The sequence below is a fragment of the Lampris incognitus genome, chromosome 18 (genome assembly GCF_029633865.1).
Source record: "Lampris incognitus isolate fLamInc1 chromosome 18, fLamInc1.hap2, whole genome shotgun sequence".
NCBI classification, from domain to species: domain Eukaryota; kingdom Metazoa; phylum Chordata; class Actinopteri; order Lampriformes; family Lampridae; genus Lampris; species Lampris incognitus.
In genome coordinates, this window is record NC_079228.1 from 36,288,162 (window position 1) to 36,307,584 (window position 19,423).

The window sequence follows — 19,423 nt, forward strand, 5'->3', positions numbered from 1 at the left end:
TGCTCAATGTGATGTAGTGTGGTGTGGTGTGGTGTGATGGTGTGATGTGATGAATTTCTTCAGACTGGTCTTGATATTGTCCTTGAAACATTTCTTTTGCCCGCCAGGAGCTCGCTGACCTTTCTTCAGCTGAAGTTCAGGATCTGTTTGGGGAGATGTGTGTTGGATGTGCAGATGATATGGCCTGTCCATGGAGGTTGGTGCTGCATTATTGTGGTGGTGATGCTAGCCATGTTGGCTTCTTCCAGAACGCAGTTGTTGGTGCGTCTGTCCTTCCAGCTGATCCTCAGCATCTTTCATAAGGATCTTTGGTGGTATTGTTCCAGAGCACTCAGGTGCCTGCTGTAGGTGGCCCATAACTCTGTTCCATACAGCAGGGCGGGGAGAACAACAGCTCTGTAGACCAAGAGTTTTGTTTGGGCTGTTAGATCTGGGTCTTCAAAGACTCTTTTCCTGAGTCTGGCGTAAGCGCCACTAGCACAACTCAGGCAACGGTTGACCCTCAGAGTTGATGTCCGCTTTTGAGGAGAGAAGGCTGCCGAGGTAGGGGAAGTGATCAACATTTTCAATAATTTTGTTGTCTACTTTAATGGTGGGCTGGGCGGATGGCTGGTTGGGTGGAGGTTGATATAGGACCTGGGTCTTCTTGATGTTTATTGCTAGACCCAGGGCTCTGTATGCCTTGTCAAAGGTATTCAGAATGTCCTGGAGGTGTTCTGCAATGTGAGCTGTGATTGAGTTGTTGTCTGCATACTGAAGCTCCATGATGGTGGTGTTGCAGAATTTGACCTTGGCCTTGAACCTAAACCTATTAAGGTTGAAGTTTCTGCTGTCAGTTCTGTATAGGATTTTGATCCCTGTGGCAGCTCTTCACCAATGAGATGGAGTATGGCAGCAATAAAGATGGCAAACAGCGTGAGTGTGACGATGCATCCCTGTTTGACCCTTGTTTCCACAGCTCTGACTCAGAGCTGCTGTTTCTGAGCACTGTGACTGACATGCCGTCATGTAGAAGCCTCAATATTTTGATGTATTTGTCAGGGCAGCCATATCTTGATAGTATGTTCCACAGAGCCTGGCGGTCTACTGAGTCAAAAGCCTTTGTCAGGTCTATGAAAGCCACGTAAAAGACTGCCTTTGTTCACAGCATTTTTCCTGGAGTTGGCGTGCTGTAAATATCATGTCTGCTGTACTTGTGGATGGGCAGAAGCCATACTTAGATTCTGGGAATACTTCCTCAGCCAGCAGTAGCCGTCGGTTTGCAAGGACACGAGCGAGGACTTTGCCTGTTGTTTACAGGAGTGAGATACCCCTGTAGTTCCCACATTCCTCCTTGTCCCCTTTCTTGAATATGGCCCCTATTAGAGCATCCCTGAACTCTGAAGGAAGTTCTTCTGTTTCACAGACCTTGATGAGGAGGGCGGGGATGTGGTACAGGAGCTCTGCTCCACCTTCCTTTAAGATCTCAGTTGGGATCCCATCTGGAGTGGCAGCCTTGTTGTTCTTAAGTCTCCTGATGGCATCTTGAACCTCTGTCATGGTGGGAGGTTCCCCAATGTCTTCTCTGATGGAACTCTGGGGAATGTAGCTGGCAATGTCTGGTTCAGCTGTGCTGTTACGGTTGAGGAGTTCCTTGAAGTGCTCCTTTCATCGGGTGTTAAAGGATTTGTTGTATTTCAGCAGCTCCTGCTCATCCTTTGAGCGCAGGGGGTTTAAGCCGTGGTTGCTTGGACCATACACAACTTAGTAGCACTGAAAAAGCCTCTGGTTTCACCCGAGTCTGCCAGTCACTGGATTTCCAGAGCTTTTTCTGTCCACCAAGAGTTCTTAAGCTCCCTTACCTGTCTCAGGATGTCTGCTTGGCTCTGGAGTGAGGCACTCTTTCAGCCTTGCAGGTTACATAATTTTGCCAGGCAAGAAAGGCTTTTATTTTCTTGGAGATGAGTTGTTCTATCTCTGTGTAATTCCTATCAAACCAGTCCTGATGTTTTCTGAACTTGTATCCAAGGAAGGTTTTGCAGGTGTCGATGATGGTGGATTTGAGCAAGGTCCAGTGCTTCTCAATGTCAACGGGTTATTCCTGTTGGAGGGTTTCCCCAAGAGATGCCTGAAATCACTGGTGAGTGGCAGTTTCATTCAGGCTTTCAAGGTTCAGTATTGGCTGGATCTGCTTTTGAACTGCCGTCTTCCTCTTGAATTTGATGGAAATCATGGAGCGGATGAGGCGATGATCTGTCCAGCAGTCATCTGCATCGATCATGGCCCTCATGATGTTCATATCATGGCAGTCCCTGGTTTGTACAATGACAAAGTCAAGGAGATGCCACTGTTAGTGGGGGTGTCTCCAAGATGCCTTAAATTTGTTTTTCTGGTGAAACAGATAATGATGGTGAGGTAATATTGAGAACATTTGCTAAGATGCAGAACACCATTGGAGTTGATGTTCCCGATGCCTTCCTTTCCTACAGTGCCCTTCCAGAGGTGTTGATCCTGGATGACGCTGGCATTGAAGTCTCCTATGAGAATAATCTTATCCGCCTTGGAGATTCTTGATAGTGTCTCATCTAAGCAGGCGTAGAGGGACTCTTTTACTTCCTGTACAGAGTCTAAAGTAGGGGCATAGGCACTCACAATTGTTGCCATCTGGTTGCTGGCAAGCACCAGACGGATGGTCATGACATGTTCATTGATCACCACAGGAAGTTCAGACAGGTGGCTGATGATCTGGTTCCTGATAGCAAATCCAACGCCATGGATCCTGGGCTCATCATCAGCTTTTTCTTTCCATAAGAAAGTGTAGCCACCTTTCTCCTCCTTCAGTTTTCCTTTGTCTGTCTGTCGGGTTTCAGAAATGGCAGCTATATCAATCCAGCATCTTGACAGTTCTCTAGCAACGATCACGGTTCTCCTCTCTGGTCTGTCACTGATTACATTATCTATTATCTATTAGTGTGCACACATTCCAGGCTCCAAAGTTGATGTGTCTGTGTTTCTGACCGCATGTGGTGATCCCTCTGGATGCAGTAATCCAGTCAGGAGGTTTGAGGCAGGCTATTTTTAGAGCGCTTTTTCTAGCCCCTTCTCCTTGTGGGGGTAAGTACAGTGGATTCTAAAGAGGGTTCCTCAATCGTGGGTGCAGCTACCGAAGGGCTCTTTCCCCCTCGTTCCAAGAGCCCAGCGACTGAATCTAGCACCCACCCCCTGATGTTCTGGCTCATGACTATGGGCTTCCAGATCTCACAATTCTGCCCCTGTTGCCACTTACCGGTCATCATAGGACTTAATCCAGGATGTTAGGGTGGATTCCCTTTGTGGAGGATTCCTGTGTGTCTTTGTTTAACGTGAGGACATTGGTGCACAGACAGCCAAACAGTCCTTGGCAGATCTGGGTCAGCATACAGTGGCATGGAGTCCAAGATGACTGGAGGCGATTTCTACTGCACCCTTGATCCGCCTTCCCAGCCGTTGTGATGCTTCCCTAAAGTCAGCCATAATCCTCCACCTATTCCACCATTGAGGTCTTGGTTGGATTGCTCTTTGTCAGGGACCTCCCCCTTAACCTTACCGCCATGGGTGACCCTACCAGGAGCATAGCTCCAGACGGCATTGCTCTCAGGGATCTCAGGACCATGCAAGAGCTTCTCCGTGGAATCATGTGTGCACCATACAGGCATTTGCTCAAATCCTGGCAAAACTCTATCCCTCTGTGTAATTACTGAGGAATCTAATTACTGAGGAAACAAGAGCTTCTCCACCACAAGGTGTGTGTGTGTGTGTGTGTGTGTGTGTGTGTGTGTGTATAAGCCATGTCACAGCTGTCCTCTCAGGGCTTCTTTTAATTAAAGATATGTTAATTTTATCTCCTGTGCTTGTAACCAGGTTATGACATCATTGTCATGTTAAGAGGGACATTGAATAACGCAGAACATTGCAGTGGCCATGTTGTTTCCACCGTGTTGTGACCCTCACAACCCAAATGATGAAGATCTATTTTCCTTGGAAATAACGTCTTGTTGACTTGTAAGGAACCAAATACACCAAAATATCTGAAAATATCTGTGCTGTTTTTCAAGAAAGACAATGGTTATGAAGGTCAAAGCGTTTTTGGCTGACCACTCAAATCCCTGCACACAACGACGACTCGTGTCCCTGAGCAAGGCACTGTTCACTGTGACACACATATATATGAGAATGTGTGTATGTGTGTGTGTGTGTGTAGGTGTTTATACTCAGCCAATCGAAGTGAATGTACAATCCATGCATATCTGCTCTTCACATCTACTCGAACTTTGATTTAGTCTTTCTTTATCTACAGCAGTCCAAGTTCACCCACAGTACTCGTAAATCCTTCCACCCTCAGCCTGTCATTATGTTGAATTATGTTTTATTATCATCTGGCAGTAAACTATGTTTTATTATTGTTTAGTGAACCAGGATTACTTTACAATGGAAATCATTTTTCAAAGCCATTTCCTCTTAAATCTGTTACGACTTAAGAGGCCCCATGGTGTGGTGATAGCCACGCCAGTTTACTGGAGATCCTTAGCAAGCTGGAATGATAACGATGATGATGATGGCGATAAACAATTTCTGCTATCTGCAAAGGAGACGTGTGTGTGTGTGCGTGTGTGTGTATGAGGGTTAGGTTTACGTGAATGGTTGCTTCTTTGATTTTACAAAGTGCTTCAGAGGTAAGAGGAGAAAATGAAGAGAAGAGAGGAAAGAAAAATAATAAAAGAATACATAAAAGAAATAAGAGAAAGAAAGGTAGCTTTTACATAACCACTGATCCATCCATCCCTCATTGATTCAGTTTAACTTACCCCTCCACTGACCGGACCGAATTTGTGACCGGATTTGTCTGGTTCCTCCAAATACAAAGTGAAGAAATCAGGCCTGGAGAAGGAGGGCAGCCATCTTTATTATTAAAACTCAAAACAGGTCAAATTGCCTTGGTGTAAAGTTCCTTACTGAACAAATCAAGAGTTTTAAGGGGTTAAATTCATACAGTTTGTCTATGGAACAAAAGACTGAAACTACACAAAAAAAAAAAAAAAAAAAAGACATGAATTTAAAAAATAACTTTACGTCAACACCACCAAAATAGCTGTGTCCAAATACCCATACTATGCCACAGTACCTATTTTTAGTATACTACATTAAAAATATTCATAGTATAGAAAAGTACATCCATCCATCCATTATCTTAACCGCTTATCCTGCTCTCAGGGTCACGGGGATGCTGGAGCCTATCCCAGCAGTCATTGGGCAACAGGTGGGGGGACACCCTAGACAAGCTGCCAGGCCATCACACACGCACACACGCACGCACACACACATTCATAGGGGCAATTTAGTACGGCCAATTCACCTGACCTACATGTCTTTGGACTGTGGGAGGAAACCAGGGCCCCCGGAGGAAACCCACGCAGACACGGGGAGAACATGCTAACTCCACACAGAAGACGACCCGGGACGACCCACCACGGTTGGCCTACCCCGGGGCTCGAACCAAGGACCTTCTTGCTGTGAGGTGACTGTGCTAACCACTGCGCCACCGCACAGAAAAATACAGTATACTAAAAATCAGAATCAAAATCAGAATATGCCAGGACGTGTACTATTTATACTGAAAAATCTAATACGAACTGACTAGTAATTATTCTAGAACAAAGACAATTGTGGTTACCATTGGAGATATAGGTTGGTACCATGGAGATATAGATTGTTACCATGTTGTTACCATGCTGTTACCATGGAGATGTAGGTTGTGTGAGCTGTATCAACTTGCTGTCACTTCTGCTGGCTAAGCGACAGTATAATGGATTTATGACGCACGCATATTAAATGTGTTTTAATGGATGTAAGTATTAAACTGTATCTAGTACTATTAGTAAGCAGTGTATTCTATTAGTATGTAGTACATAGCAGAGCCTTCAGACACAGCCAATAATTTCCTGCGTATTCAAACTGAACAAATCATAAGTCAATCTGTGAAATATGAGGATTTTTTTGTGTGCGTCATCTAATGATTCCACCTTTTGTCATCTGGAAGTTGGAGCCACTTCAGTACGGTGAAAACTCTCTCTTCAAACGGGACTTTACTAGAATGAAAAACAGCAGTGATGAAAACCCACAACAGATGTTTTTGCTGAAATAGCAGGAGCCTGAATGAAAAGAGTTTCACCGAGTTTCATCTCTTCACATTGCTCCTTTGTCTTCTCTCTCCTCTTCAGATGTCCCAGATCAAAATAATGAACAGATCTCCTCATTAAGGAAAGCTGGATGACTCGTTTTGGTGTTTCTAGTTTGATCTGACTTGTAGTTTGTTTTGGGAAGTTGGATCACACACGTTTTATTTCTGTTTGATTTACATTTATCGAAGGTGTAATGTGTAATATTTCAGGTTTCCTGAAGTAAAATAAAAGTTGTACATGTCAGCAGGGGTTGTAATCGGACGAAACGAGTAGTTCAATGTAATGGAAGGAGGTTGAGAACTACGGTACTTTAAAGTTTAACCTCCAATAAAGGCTGATTAAAATGATAGATATTAACATTATTCCTTATCACAGATATGTGAATTATGGCAATATAGTGTCAGCATCATCCGCTGTAAGGATTTTATGGTTGTTCTTTGTTCATTCCATTATAATTCTGTTTATCCCCTTTCAGTGTTGTATTGTGTAAATTGTGTAAACACAACATCCATTGCACATTGTCTGTCTTGGGAGAGAGATCCCTCCTCTGTTGCTCTCCTTGAGGTTTCTTCCTATTTTTTCTCCCTGTTAAAGGTTTTTTTTTTAGGGAGTTGTTCCTTATCCGATGAGAGGGTCTAAGGACAGGAAGTTGTATTGCTGTTAAGCCCACTGAGGCAAATTTGTAATTTGTGATATTGGGCTATACAAATAAAATTGACTTGACTTTTATTGCAGGAATTACTCTGATGGGAATATTTGCGGTGTGAGTGTAATAGCAGCCATGGCATCTTCATGGTGCCGCTGCTTCACAGATATCTCAGTGTTCTCCACGTATAGCCACACTGAGTCAGAGACACGTAGATAGATTTCACACGACAGCAACATTTCCCACATGAAACGCTGACACATCTCTGTTGCAAAACGTGTCTCACTCATTTATGCGTTATTATTTGTACTTTGTCCCACAAAGACACACGTGACCAGACAGCATGTTGAACAAGTTGGTTTTTTCCATTTCACATCTGTGGAAAGGTGGTTTGTCATGAGCCACAGGTGAAGTTCGAGGTGGGAATCAGACACTAAAGAACAGAGAAAAGTCTTGTGACTGGCAGATGGATGACAGAGATGCTTTTCAAATGAAGGAAGAAACTTCCCCATCCGTTATAAAACGCTGCTAGAGTGCCACTGAGAAAAGGGATTTGTTACAGCTGCTCTTGTTTTACACTTATGGTGAACTGAAGTGGTTTACTTTTACTATGAAGTGCCCCTTCTTAATACACATACACAGTACTTTGGTATATTTTCAGAGCTTAAGTAAAGTGGGTTTAAAGTTCTTTTAAGGACATTTTGTTCCATAGTTGACAGTGGGAGACATGAATATCCTTATTGACAAAATCCAAGCAACTGACTTCCTGTCTCTTCTGTCCTCTTTTGACTTCAAACAGGTCCCCACCCCTCCCACGGACAAAGCGGGCAATACTCTTGATCTGATTTGACTCGGAACTACTCCACAGCAAATCTGATTGTCACCCGCCTACATCTGTCAGACCACTTCTTTATTCAACTCACGGCCTCCTTACTGGAAGACCCTTATGTTCCTCCACAAATGGTCTCCTTCGGCCGAAACATCCGGTCCCTTACACTGACCCAGCTCTCCAATGAGGTCTTGGCTTTCCCTGCCTCCTCATAATGAATTCTCTTCACTCCTTGTCAACGAGGCTACAGATACTCTGTTCCTTACTAGCCTCCTCTCTTAACAATCTCTGCCCCCAAGCATCCAAAGCCTTCGTAAACCCCCCTGGCAGTCCATGGCTCACTGAGGTCATCAGAGAGCAAAGGGCTGGGCTCAGAGCAGCAGAGAGAAAATGGCGTACAACAAGAGTCCACTGACCTCGGTGAGTATCAGCATCTCCTAGCATAATTTTCCTCAAGTTTAAAAACAATTAAGACCACTTACTATCAAAATAAGATCTGTGGCGCCACTGATTCTCAAAAAAAAATTTCTGCATTTAACTCACTTCTCAATCTGCCTCCACCTCTGACCTCCACTCTGCTCACTCCAGACATGTTCGCCTCATACTTTACTGATAAGGTTTCTGCTATCAGTACCTAGTTCTCTGAGCCTGACCAACTCTGTCTGCCGCTGCCAGCTAACAGTGCCTCACTCACCTTATTCTCCCCCCTGACTGAGGAGGAAGTCTCCAAGCTCCTGCTGGACTCTTGCCCCACTACCTGTTCGCCGGACCCGATACCATCAAACCTCCTACAGACCATTTCCCCCACACTTACCCCCCCCAGTCACACAGATAATAAACTCCTCGCTTATAACGGGTGTTTTCCCCATGCATTTAAGCAAGCTCGGGTCACCCCGCTGCTCAAAAAACCTAGACTCAACCCAGCCCAGGTTGAAAACTACAGACCGGTTTCACTCCTACCCTTTCTATCCAAAATACTTTAGCACACAGTCTTTAACCAAGTCTCTGAATTCCTTTCTGAGAACAATCTGTACGATCCTAATTAGTCTGGCTTTAAGAGGGATCATTCTACCGAGACTGCACTGCTGTCGGTAATGGAATCATTGCGTTTGCCTAGAGCTGCTGGTCCATCCTCAGGTTTATTGCTGCTAGATCTGTCAGCTGCCTTTGACACGGGTAACCACCAAATCCTCTTCTCAACACTCACTGAGCTTGGCATCTCAGGATCTGCCCTCCGCTGGTTCATGTCCTACGTCTCGGGGAGATCTTTTAAAGTATCTTGGAGGGGAGAAGTGTCCAAACTGCATGGCTTAGCCACAGGGGTACCTCAAGGGTCAGTGCTCAGTCCCCTTCTCTTCTCAATATACACCACCTCACTTGGTGCAATCATCTGCTCCCATGATTTCTCATACCATTGCTATGCTGATGATACCCAGCTCTTCCTATCATTCCAGCCAGATGACCTCACAGTCTCGGCACAGATATCGTCATGCCTTGCTGATACCTCTGCACGGATGAAAGAATGCCACCTTCAGCTTAACCTATTTAAGACTGAGCTCCTTGTCATACCAGCCAGTCCATCCTTACAACAACAGATCAATATCCGGCTCGGATCAACCGAACTCATGCCCACAAAGTCTGCCTGAACCTTGGGCGTCATGTCTGATGACCAACTAACCTTTAAGGTTCACGTAGCCTTGGTTGCTCGGTCATTCAGATTTGCCCTTAACAACTTCAGGAAAATTAGACCCTACCTGTCAGAGCATGCAGCACAACTACTGGTATAGGCTCTTGTAATATCACACATTGACTACTGCCACTCCTTACTGGCAGGTCTCCCTGCATGCACTTTCAAACCTCTGCAAATGATCCAGAATGCGGCAGCACGTCTGGTCTTCAACCAACCCAAAACAGCACATGTCACTCTGCTGTTCATATCCCTCCACTGGCTCCCAGTTGCTGCCCGCATCAAATTCAAAACCTTAATGCTCACTTACATAACAGCAACTAAAATGGCTCCTGCCTACCTGAAATCCCTCATTCAGGTCTACACTCAGTCCTGCTCACTACGCTTTGCCAATGAAAGTTGCCTGGTACTTTCACCACAATGGGGCCCTAAGCCACTGGCCAGACTCTTCTCTTCTGTAATTCCCCGGTGGTGGAACAAGTTACCCAACTCCATTTAATCCACTGAGTCCTTCTCCACCTTTAAGAAGAAGCTATACACCCAGCTTTTTCACAAACACCTCCACACCTGATGTTGTTAATACAATTTTTAAAATTAAAAAAAAAAGCTTCTATGCACCCCATGCATTGCCTTTGTGCGCTGCCTGTTGACACCTATGTATGTCCTATCGGACTTGAACCTAGTTTTTTGGCACTTGCATTGTCGCCTCCTGACTAGATCCTTGCTTGTGTTGTATTAACTCTCAGATGTCGCTTTGGATAAAAGTGTCTACTAAATGAAATTGTAGCATTCTAACATTGTAACATTGAAGTCTATGGAAACTCAATAAAGCTGGTAACTTTCCAGAATCAATCCAGACCCTGTTTGACTTTCCTGTGACCTCCGTTTTGGTTCTGTCACCCTGACTTTACCTTTCCAATATCCGTATCTTACCCGTCGTATGGGATGAAGATGTCAGGGAAGCTTCCATTGATCTTGACATCTGATCCGGGCCAAAAAAAGGTTCCTGTTTTCAGGCCCTGGTACTGTGCCGTGTGCCAAATCTACCAGAGAGGAAACACACTGACCTCATTTACATTCACTTAACAAAGCTTAGTACTGACAGGATGGATGGCAGAAATAACAGAAGTCTCATTACTGTTCTCTGCTGGGAAACATGACAATAGGTATCATATAATCTATCTATCTATCTAACTATCTATGTATTGATTTTCTTTCTTAGTTTTTAATTACATAAGAGAGACTTCCGACGAAAGTTTTTTTTAAAGATGAAATAGCCATTTACTGATACTTTGGTTAGATCAGTGTAATATTTATGGGTATATTGGGTGTATTTAGCAAACTTTCAATTTCATGTTCATCAAAGTTTCTTCATTAGTATGAATACCAGGTTTTATCATTTTAATGATTTGACAGTTTTCTTTTCTAAGCTTTTGTTAGAAGCACCCCAAAGGAGGCGCTGATGACTACTGAGTAGCTTGTTTCTCATTACGTATCATAACTGCTACGTCAGTACTTTCGTCAGTTGTTCTTTCTACTGAAGCACGTCAGTCTGCAGTGGTATTAAGAGGCGAAGATCAGTTTTGTCCTGGTAATGACAAAAAAAATACAGGTTTTGACTTTGATATACACTGACTGTACATCTGAGAAATATGCATCATTGTTAATGATGATGTTGGGTATTACTTATTGATGCTTGTCAGGCTGAAAACTGTCCTGTCGCTACAAGCTAGCTGCACATTAAACCATGTCACGTTTGGTTAGATGTCATTTTCAGCTGGTGTTAAAATGTATGGACTGGACTGTCTGTGCTTGTTCTTGTTTTTTGTTTCGCTTGTTTTTCTGGTTGTTAACATAAGGTAATAATTTGATTTCCTCTCTTTCTTTACGGCGGTGAGTTAGCATTAGCATGGTAAACGTCTCACCGGCTGTCCCATGTACCAGCGTGGGTTGTCCTTCTCTGAATTGGACAGGCTGAAGGAGGCATCAAACACCGGGTCATACATGGTGTTATCAACCAAACCATTAGACTCCGGGTACAGACCCTGAGAGAGACACACACACAGAGACACCTGTGTAATAAATCAAGCTTCACAATTACCTGCAAAATATGTCAAATGTTGTCACGCTTTAAGAGAAATGAGCAGTTAACGAACTACACTATAAATACTACAATTATCATACATCTGTTATTGTTCTGATATTTTTACCTTGTAATTTTCTACTACAACACAATTATTGTACCATGCCAATGAAGTATCATTGAATCGAGTTGAACTGAAATAAATGGAATTGAATTGAAATGGGAGAGGGAGGGGAACAGAGCAAAAAGCAAAAGACAGACAGCATCAGACAAAGAAGGAGCAGAGAAAAGGGGAAGGAAAGACAGAAAGAAAGAAAAAGAACAGGGGGAGGAGAGGACAGAAGTAGCCAACCACTGAGATACTGCTGATTCTTTTTTGTGTCCAAACCACCAAGACTGTTCCTATATGACTATATCAACAAGACTGTTCTCATATGACTATATCACCAAGACTGTTCCTGTATGACTATATCACCAAGACTGTTCTCATATGACTACTATATCACCAAGACTGTTCCTGTATGACTATATCACCAAGACTGTTCCTATATGACTATATCACCAAGACTGTTCCTGTATGACTATATCACCAAGACTGTTCCTATATGACTATACCACCAAGACTGTTCCTATATTACTATACCAGCGTTTCCCAACCCAGTTCTCAAGGAACACCTATCTTGCAGATTTTCATTGTAACCCTGCATAGGTAGCCCTGCTTGTACTTACTCAACCAATCATCTCACAGCACTTAGTTATGCAAGGTGTGCAACATCTGACATAACTCATTGCTGATTGGTTGAATAACTACAAACAGATACCTATTCAGGGTTGCAAAGAAAATCTGCAGGATAGGGGTTCCTTGAGGACTGGGTTGGGAAACACACTGGACTATACCACCAAGACTGTTCCTATATGACTATATCACCAAGACTGTTCTCATATGAAGACGAAGTGATGAAGAAAAGCCTTGCCAGTGTGTGTGTGTGTGGTGTGGTGTGGTGGTGTGTGTGTGTGTGTGTGTGTGTGTGTGTGTGTGTGTGTGTGTGTGTGTGTGTGTGTACCGTAGCTATTGCATAGTGGTTGGGGAAGGTCTTGCTGGGGAAAGCTGCTTGCATGTATGGAGCGGAGGTCCCACACCTTCCTGCATCAGAAGGAAAACAATGTCAGGTGACATCAGGTCACATGACTCATCGACAGCACCGACTCATTCACAACTTACTGTGATGTGAAGGAATGTGTAATTCCCCCTCTGAAATGCCATTGTGGTTGTCTTCTAATGACAACACACACATAGACATGACACAGATACCACATGAATCCATCACACACACACACACACACACACACAGAATTCTCTAAAAAAAATCCCTTTTACGTGATGCGTATTAATCATTATTAATTGCATCTCTCTTCATTGTTAGCAGCCACTTTGCAGGATGATTGAAAAAGGAAATAGTGTTTCTGATGTCAACATGTCACCTTTTTGAGCGGAGATGGGGGGAAAACTTCACCTTTCCATTGTAAATGTGTAAATAGTGTACAGCAGAGACCCAGTACATATGTACAGCTGACCTGTTGTTGGTTCCTGCTTTATACACTGGGTATTAAGAACACACACACATATCATCCCTATATTCACTTATCATTTACATATTCAACAATTCTTACATCCTCTCTTACACGAGACATTAAATACTCTTGAAAGACTGTCTTCATGTCTTTGAGTCCTTCTGCTGAGAATCCACCAGGACAGGACAGGTTCCCCTGATGTGCACAGCTGCTTGGCAGTGAATAAAGCTGAAATATAATCCCCAAAACAAAAGACAGACTTGAAGACGGGGAGACTCACTGAGTTTGTCCAGGACCGGGATGAGAGACTTCCACGTCCGCAGGTACTCGGCTCTCAGTCCGTCCAGAGAGATCAGGAGAAGAGGCTGCTGTTTGAAGCTAAAGGTAAAAAATAAGAAACACAAATCAAAACAAAGCAAGAAAAAGACATTAACAGGAATTACAGAGACGGAGGTTTAACTGTGTCGGATGAGATGAACTGTGAGAGACGTCCACTTTACAAGGTAAACATCTTTCAGCCCATCTGTCCACTTCCTTCAACACTCTTTCAACAGGAAGTGTTTTATCTGACAACTCTCCACATTGAATCAAAATCTTCATAAAAGCCAATTAAATAGAACTTAAAAGTTTTCTAACTGTATACACTTCACTTTTTTTGAATGAATGAATGATGATTTATTTCGAACATATGAACAAGTAAACATGTAAACAACGTAAACTTTTTTCAACTAAAACATGCAAAAAAATTACATTTATGTCAAAAAATTATACCTGGACTGAATTTAAAGAGAACATGTGGGGATAGCTTTATCCAAAGCTGGATGGAAATTATGAAATGTAAATCATATTTCAGATTTATTTTCATTAACCAGAAGACTAGTTTGTGACATTTAGTATTTTCTATCTGTGAAGCACTGTTTAAAACAGCTGAAGTCAACTCAGCAAACAAATACTCTGAAATAAGCCATCTCAGCAGGAAAAATATGATTTTGTAGCCAACTTTACTATTTTCCATGCCCTCAACCATATTTCCAGGACATCTGATCAATTCTATCATTTCCCAGGTCTTTTCCATGGCTGAAAAATATGGACTAAATTTCCAGGTGTTCCGGGATGTGTGGCAACCCTGACTGGGAATCCAGAAGGGCCGACAAGTGAACCTTGCAGTACACCAAGGGTGGTCATGATGATGAAGATGATGAAGACAATGACGGTGATGGGGAAAGGCTGCTGCCTGACACGATTGAAATGTCGCATGTGTTGTACGTGTGTGTGGATTGGCGTTGCTGTAATTTAAAATCTTCTGATGGGTTGAATTGGTCTAAATGAGTTCTATTCAAATCTCTCATCTGAATCAGAAGTGATAAACTGATGAAGGAGCTGATATTGTTTGGAATTCCAATTAAAGTCTCACCTTTCTGGACACTGAGGGGTTGACAGGTCCTCACACTCATCCTCCACCCATTCTTTCTCTCCTACAACATAAAAATCCCCAAAACAAAAGCAAAGCAAACAAAACAACAAAAAAGGAAAAGATGTTCTTAATCATTATTAGGATTTCAGGATTTTGTACAAACACAAAGCTTGCAGATAACATATAAACATCAGGATCAATATCGCTTCAGTTTTGTTTGTGATCAGTACAAAACAAGGAAGAATGCAAGATCACTGCATAGTTTATTTCAGTTAGCTCAAGATGAAAGATAATGAGGCGTGAATCCAAGACATCCTAAAGAAGTCTCCTGAGGTCTCTCCTCACCATGGCAGACATGTTTGTAGTTTGTGCAGCAGTCTCCTTTTGTCAGACAGTCATCAGAACAATGACAGCGACTATTCTGCAATCGAGTCTCTCCACAACGCAACCTGGTGCACCCCCACTGCTGGTCTGCAACACAGATAGATAGATGGATGGATGGATGGATGGATGGATGGATGGATGGATAGATGGATAGATGGATAGATGGATAGATAGATAGATAGATAACATGTCTCACAGGCTTGGAGGCAGATGTCCTGGAAGTCATTGCAACAGTTGTTGTGGGTCACACACTGAGCATCACATCTGCATCCTGGTGTCTCATCAAATGGTTGGTAGCATCGATTCCTGCAGGTTGTTTGAAGGGTGACTGGAAAACAACAAGACGAGACACAGATTGATGAATGTCCACAACAGACCACAGTCTGACCACTGACTTTCTCCCAAGGAACAAGCTGCATTTCCACTGAGCAACTTCTATGCAAAATCTGAAGATACAACTGAGAAAAGCTAAAAAACGATATAAATTTTGTTGTGCTAGAAAATTTAAATTAGTCAAGACTAGACTCAAGCAAAAACTGTTGGTATGAACATATCTCTCATACAGATGCTTTATTTAAGTTAAAATGAACATAAAAGCAACACACGAAAAACATAAAACACACAACATTAATCACACATTAAAGGTAATTTTGAAAAGGCAAGTATTGATTAATGATTTGAATGTGGACAGATCGGTGCAGTCTCTGATGTGTTTGGGGAGAGATTTCCAGCGGGAGGGGCCAGCTACAGCGAAGGCTCTGTCACCCCAGGTCTGGTGCTTGGTCCTGTCTGGTGGAGACAGAAGGTCGGCACTGGAGGAGTGAAGGCTGTGGGAAGGAGTATGGTAGTGGAGCAGGACTGGGTGAGGCAAGCAGCAGAGTTCTGGATGTACTGGAGTTTCCTTAGGACTTTGGATGATGGGCCGTACAGAATGCTGTTCCAATAGTCAACTCTAGATGTGATGAAGGCTTGGATCAAAGTTTCAGCAGCAGAGAAGGGGAGTGACGAGCTATGTTTTTTTAGGTGGAAAAGGGCAGTTCTGGTCATTTGATTGTCATGGTGTTCAAAGGAGAGGTTGCTGTCAAAAATGATTCCGAGGTTGCAGATGTGTGGGGAGGGAGACCGAGTGGAGTTATCGATAGTGAGGCAAAAGTTGTGACTGGTTTTGGTAAGTGATTTGGGATAGGGACCGATGATGATCATGTCAGATTTAGCACAATTTAGTTTGAGGAAGTCGGCTTGCATCCATGATTTAATTTCAGTGAGGCAGTTGGTCAGAGTGGAATGAGTTGCTGTGGCGATGGATTTAATGGAGATGTAGAGCTGGATGTCACGTAGCAGTGGAAGTGGAGACTATGACAATGTATGATGTTACCAAGGGGGACCATGTAAAGGATGAACATAAACATAAAACATAAAATCTGTTTGAACAACGAGATTAAACACCCGAGAACAACAGCAAAATGGGCTCAGGCTAATGGAGAAGTTGAGTGACAAAATGCATCCTTGATGAAGAGGATCAGGATTGCTCAGTCAGAAGGACTCGATTGGAAATGTGAGCTTAGAACATATGTGACCGTGTACAGGAGCACTAACCACACCACGACAAGGAAGAGCCCAGCCAAGTTGCTCTTTAAATGCAAAATGAGAGGAAAGTTGCCAGAGATCACGGAGTCGCATGCAGACATTGAAGTGCGTGACCGGGACGCGGAACAAAAGGGCAGGTCCACATTGTACAGATGAACTGCGAAGAGCACCGTATTCAGAAGTGGACGTAGGTGATACAGTTCTAGTAAGTCAGGAAAAAGTGGACAAGCTCACTACCCCGTTCAATGCGACACCCCACAAAGTCATAAATAAGACAGGGAATCAAGTAGTTGTAGAATCTCCAGAGGTAGCACACTACTCTAGAAACACATCTGTTAAAAGATACCGAACCAATGGACCAACAGAGTCACTCTGTGAGCAGGAGGAGATGAAGGGAAGGGAGGACAGCACAGTGGACTTTGATACACGCACCACTGTGACACAGACAGTACCCACTCACACTAACACACCAGGCATGACGAAGACAACCAGACCTCAAAGGGTTAAAAGACCACCCGACAGAAAGTCTGATTACATCACAACTTAATCTGTGCATAAACTGTATGGGTGATGTCGATGTGTAGACAACGGTTGATGTTAAAACATGTTTAAGCATTAGTTGCTTGGAAAGACACAGGTTTGTAAGATGTCTGTAGGCAGAAAAAAAAAACTTTTTGCAATGCCACCGTTGACAACTGTTTTGTAAATTTTAACTTTCCAAGGAAAAGGGGGATATCATGTATTGGTTAGCTGTTTGACACCTGTCAGTACCCATAGTGAGGATGTCATGAGAAGATGCATGGTATGCTGGGAGTTCTTCTGATAAAGAAAGCAAAGAGTTGAATATGTCTGTGACACGAGTATGACTTAATTTGTTAGGTGTATTGGTCTAGTTGAATGAATTAAGACAGACAGACACAACAGGGGAGAAGAGAGGAGTGGGTGACTGATTGACAGCACTGTCAGGGACAGTCTTAGGAGGGGATGAATGTTGTTGGTCTGAGGGAGCAGCATTGAGACTGGGAGACCTATCCGAATGTCAAGGAGGATGATGTAGGACGATGCAAGAGGACCCACAGTGGCAGTGGCAGCGTGAGGTGGGTCGGCTACCGCAGCAGCCGGGTCAGCCATCTCAGCAAGAGTAGTCCCAGCTGGAGCAGGGATTGGTTCCACATGGGAAGGAGCAACATCAGTCACGGGAAGAGCATCAGCCACGGGGGGCATCAACAGGGTGGACCGTGGCATCAGCCGATAGCATGGTAAAACGACGTGAGAGGTTTATGGGCGGAAGTGAGCCAGTTCGGGGTCTTTATGTCTTGCCACGTCTGACTATCACCTCCGACCAGGTACTCTGTGAGGTGGGAGTGGAGCAGGAGGAGAGCTGACAACGAGATGATGGGTCCCAGAGGATGGTGTTGGATATGGCTGAGTTCATAACTGAGATCGTTTTGGACTGTGTGGCTGCGGTGTCAAAAAAGCCAGATAAAAGAGAGTCCTTTTTTTTCCACAGTTCAGCTGACAGCCGTCGAATATTCTCGTTGAGGTTAGTAATGTAATTTCTTGCTTTAAGGCGCTCCTCGCAGAGCACAGTAAATATTAAACCGGTTGATCGGTAATTCACAGAAAAGAAAGTGGAAGTTAGCCATTAGCTTTGTCAGCTGAGGATTGAGTCCACACAGCTCTCACCAGGAGTGCAGCTGCGTCAGTGCAACAATAGATGATTTGGGTAAAAGTCCATAAAACTGCACAGTCAAACCATAAAATTAATTAAAATAATCAAATGGTCTCAAGGAGTTGTTAAAAGTTAAAAAGTAAAGCAGATCCACGAACCAACAACCACGTGTAAAGGTAACCTTCCACTTTACCAGTCCACCGTTTTAATTCCTCACATGGACTTCCTCTGTCATCATTATAGTTGGATTAACATTTACTCATTCAGTATTCATTTAATAGTTGGGGCCGCATACAAATCTTTGGGATTGTCACTTTAAACAGAATATCTTGAACAAGTCATGTTGTAAGGACTTAGCAGTATGTCTGTTGATGTGAAGTGTGTGTGTGTGTGTGTGTGTGTGACAGAGAGACAGAGAGAGAGCGTGAGAGAGAGAGAGAGAGAGAGAGAGAGAGAGAGAGAGAGAGAGAGAGAGAGAGAGAGAGAGAGAGAGAGAGAGTGTGTGAGAGAGAGAGAGAGAGAGAGAGAGAGAGTACCTTTGTTGCGACATTTCTCCAACTGGAGACCGAGACCCAAACCAAGACCCAGGATGATGGTCACAACAGATACAGCCAAGACTCCTATCTACACACACACACACAACACAGATTTTCTAATTCAGGCGTCTCTTTCTGCAGTAAATGTGCAGCCATTAACGTGAGGCACATGACAACAGCTATAAAACTACTGCGTAACCCCTAAGCCCTGCAGGCGACACACAGGTCAGGTGAGGTCAGGTGAGAGGGGTTGTTTGTCAGCAGACTGTTAAGGGGGAGAGGGGAGGTGATTTAAGAAAGGTTACAGCAGGTCACGGAAATGCTAAGCTAACAAATGATGCCAGTTTTCACATTCATTCATTGCAATTTCAGAATTGGTTTATACCCACCTTAACCAACATAAAAATCCATATTAGAATTACTTTTCTTTAGCAACATGGACAGAGTCTGTGCCACATATAATTTGAGGCATAATCTTATGCCCTTGTTCATTTCCCCAATAGTCTGCAAGGCAAAGTATCGCTGCTGTGGTGTCTTCCTGTGACCTGTCCTGTCTGTCTGTCTGTCTGTGTGTGTATCTGAGCTAGGCTACACTGACGACACCACACATGATGATTAATACTGACTGATGACTACTACTACTACTACTTTTGGCTCCTCCCGTTAGGGGTCGCCACTGTGGATCATCCGTTTCCATTTCTTCCTGTCCTCTGCATCTTCCTCTGTCACACCAGCCACCTGCATGTCCTCCCTCACCACATCCATAAACCTCCTCTTTGGCCTTCCTCTTCTCCTCTTCCCTGGCAGCTCCATATT

At 43.6% G+C, this 19,423-nt stretch overlaps 1 protein-coding gene across 1 annotated transcript in view; it reads right to left on the reverse strand.

Annotated features, from left to right (window-relative positions):
• The window catches only part of LOC130128297 (venom phosphodiesterase 1), a 43,108-nt gene that overhangs the window by 21,136 nt on the left and 2,549 nt on the right, over positions 1-19,423 (reverse strand). Inside the window, exons 2-11 of the mRNA XM_056297937.1 lie at positions 18,608-18,695; positions 15,009-15,140; positions 14,774-14,899; positions 14,429-14,489; positions 13,295-13,392; positions 12,507-12,586; positions 11,285-11,404; positions 10,293-10,402; positions 6,039-6,104; positions 4,824-4,896 (exon numbers count right to left, since the gene is read on the reverse strand). Of these exons, the coding sequence (XP_056153912.1) occupies positions 4,824-4,896; positions 6,039-6,104; positions 10,293-10,402; positions 11,285-11,404; positions 12,507-12,586; positions 13,295-13,392; positions 14,429-14,489; positions 14,774-14,899; positions 15,009-15,140; positions 18,608-18,695 (954 nt within the window). The remainder of the gene's footprint in view (positions 1-4,823; positions 4,897-6,038; positions 6,105-10,292; positions 10,403-11,284; positions 11,405-12,506; positions 12,587-13,294; positions 13,393-14,428; positions 14,490-14,773; positions 14,900-15,008; positions 15,141-18,607; positions 18,696-19,423) is intronic.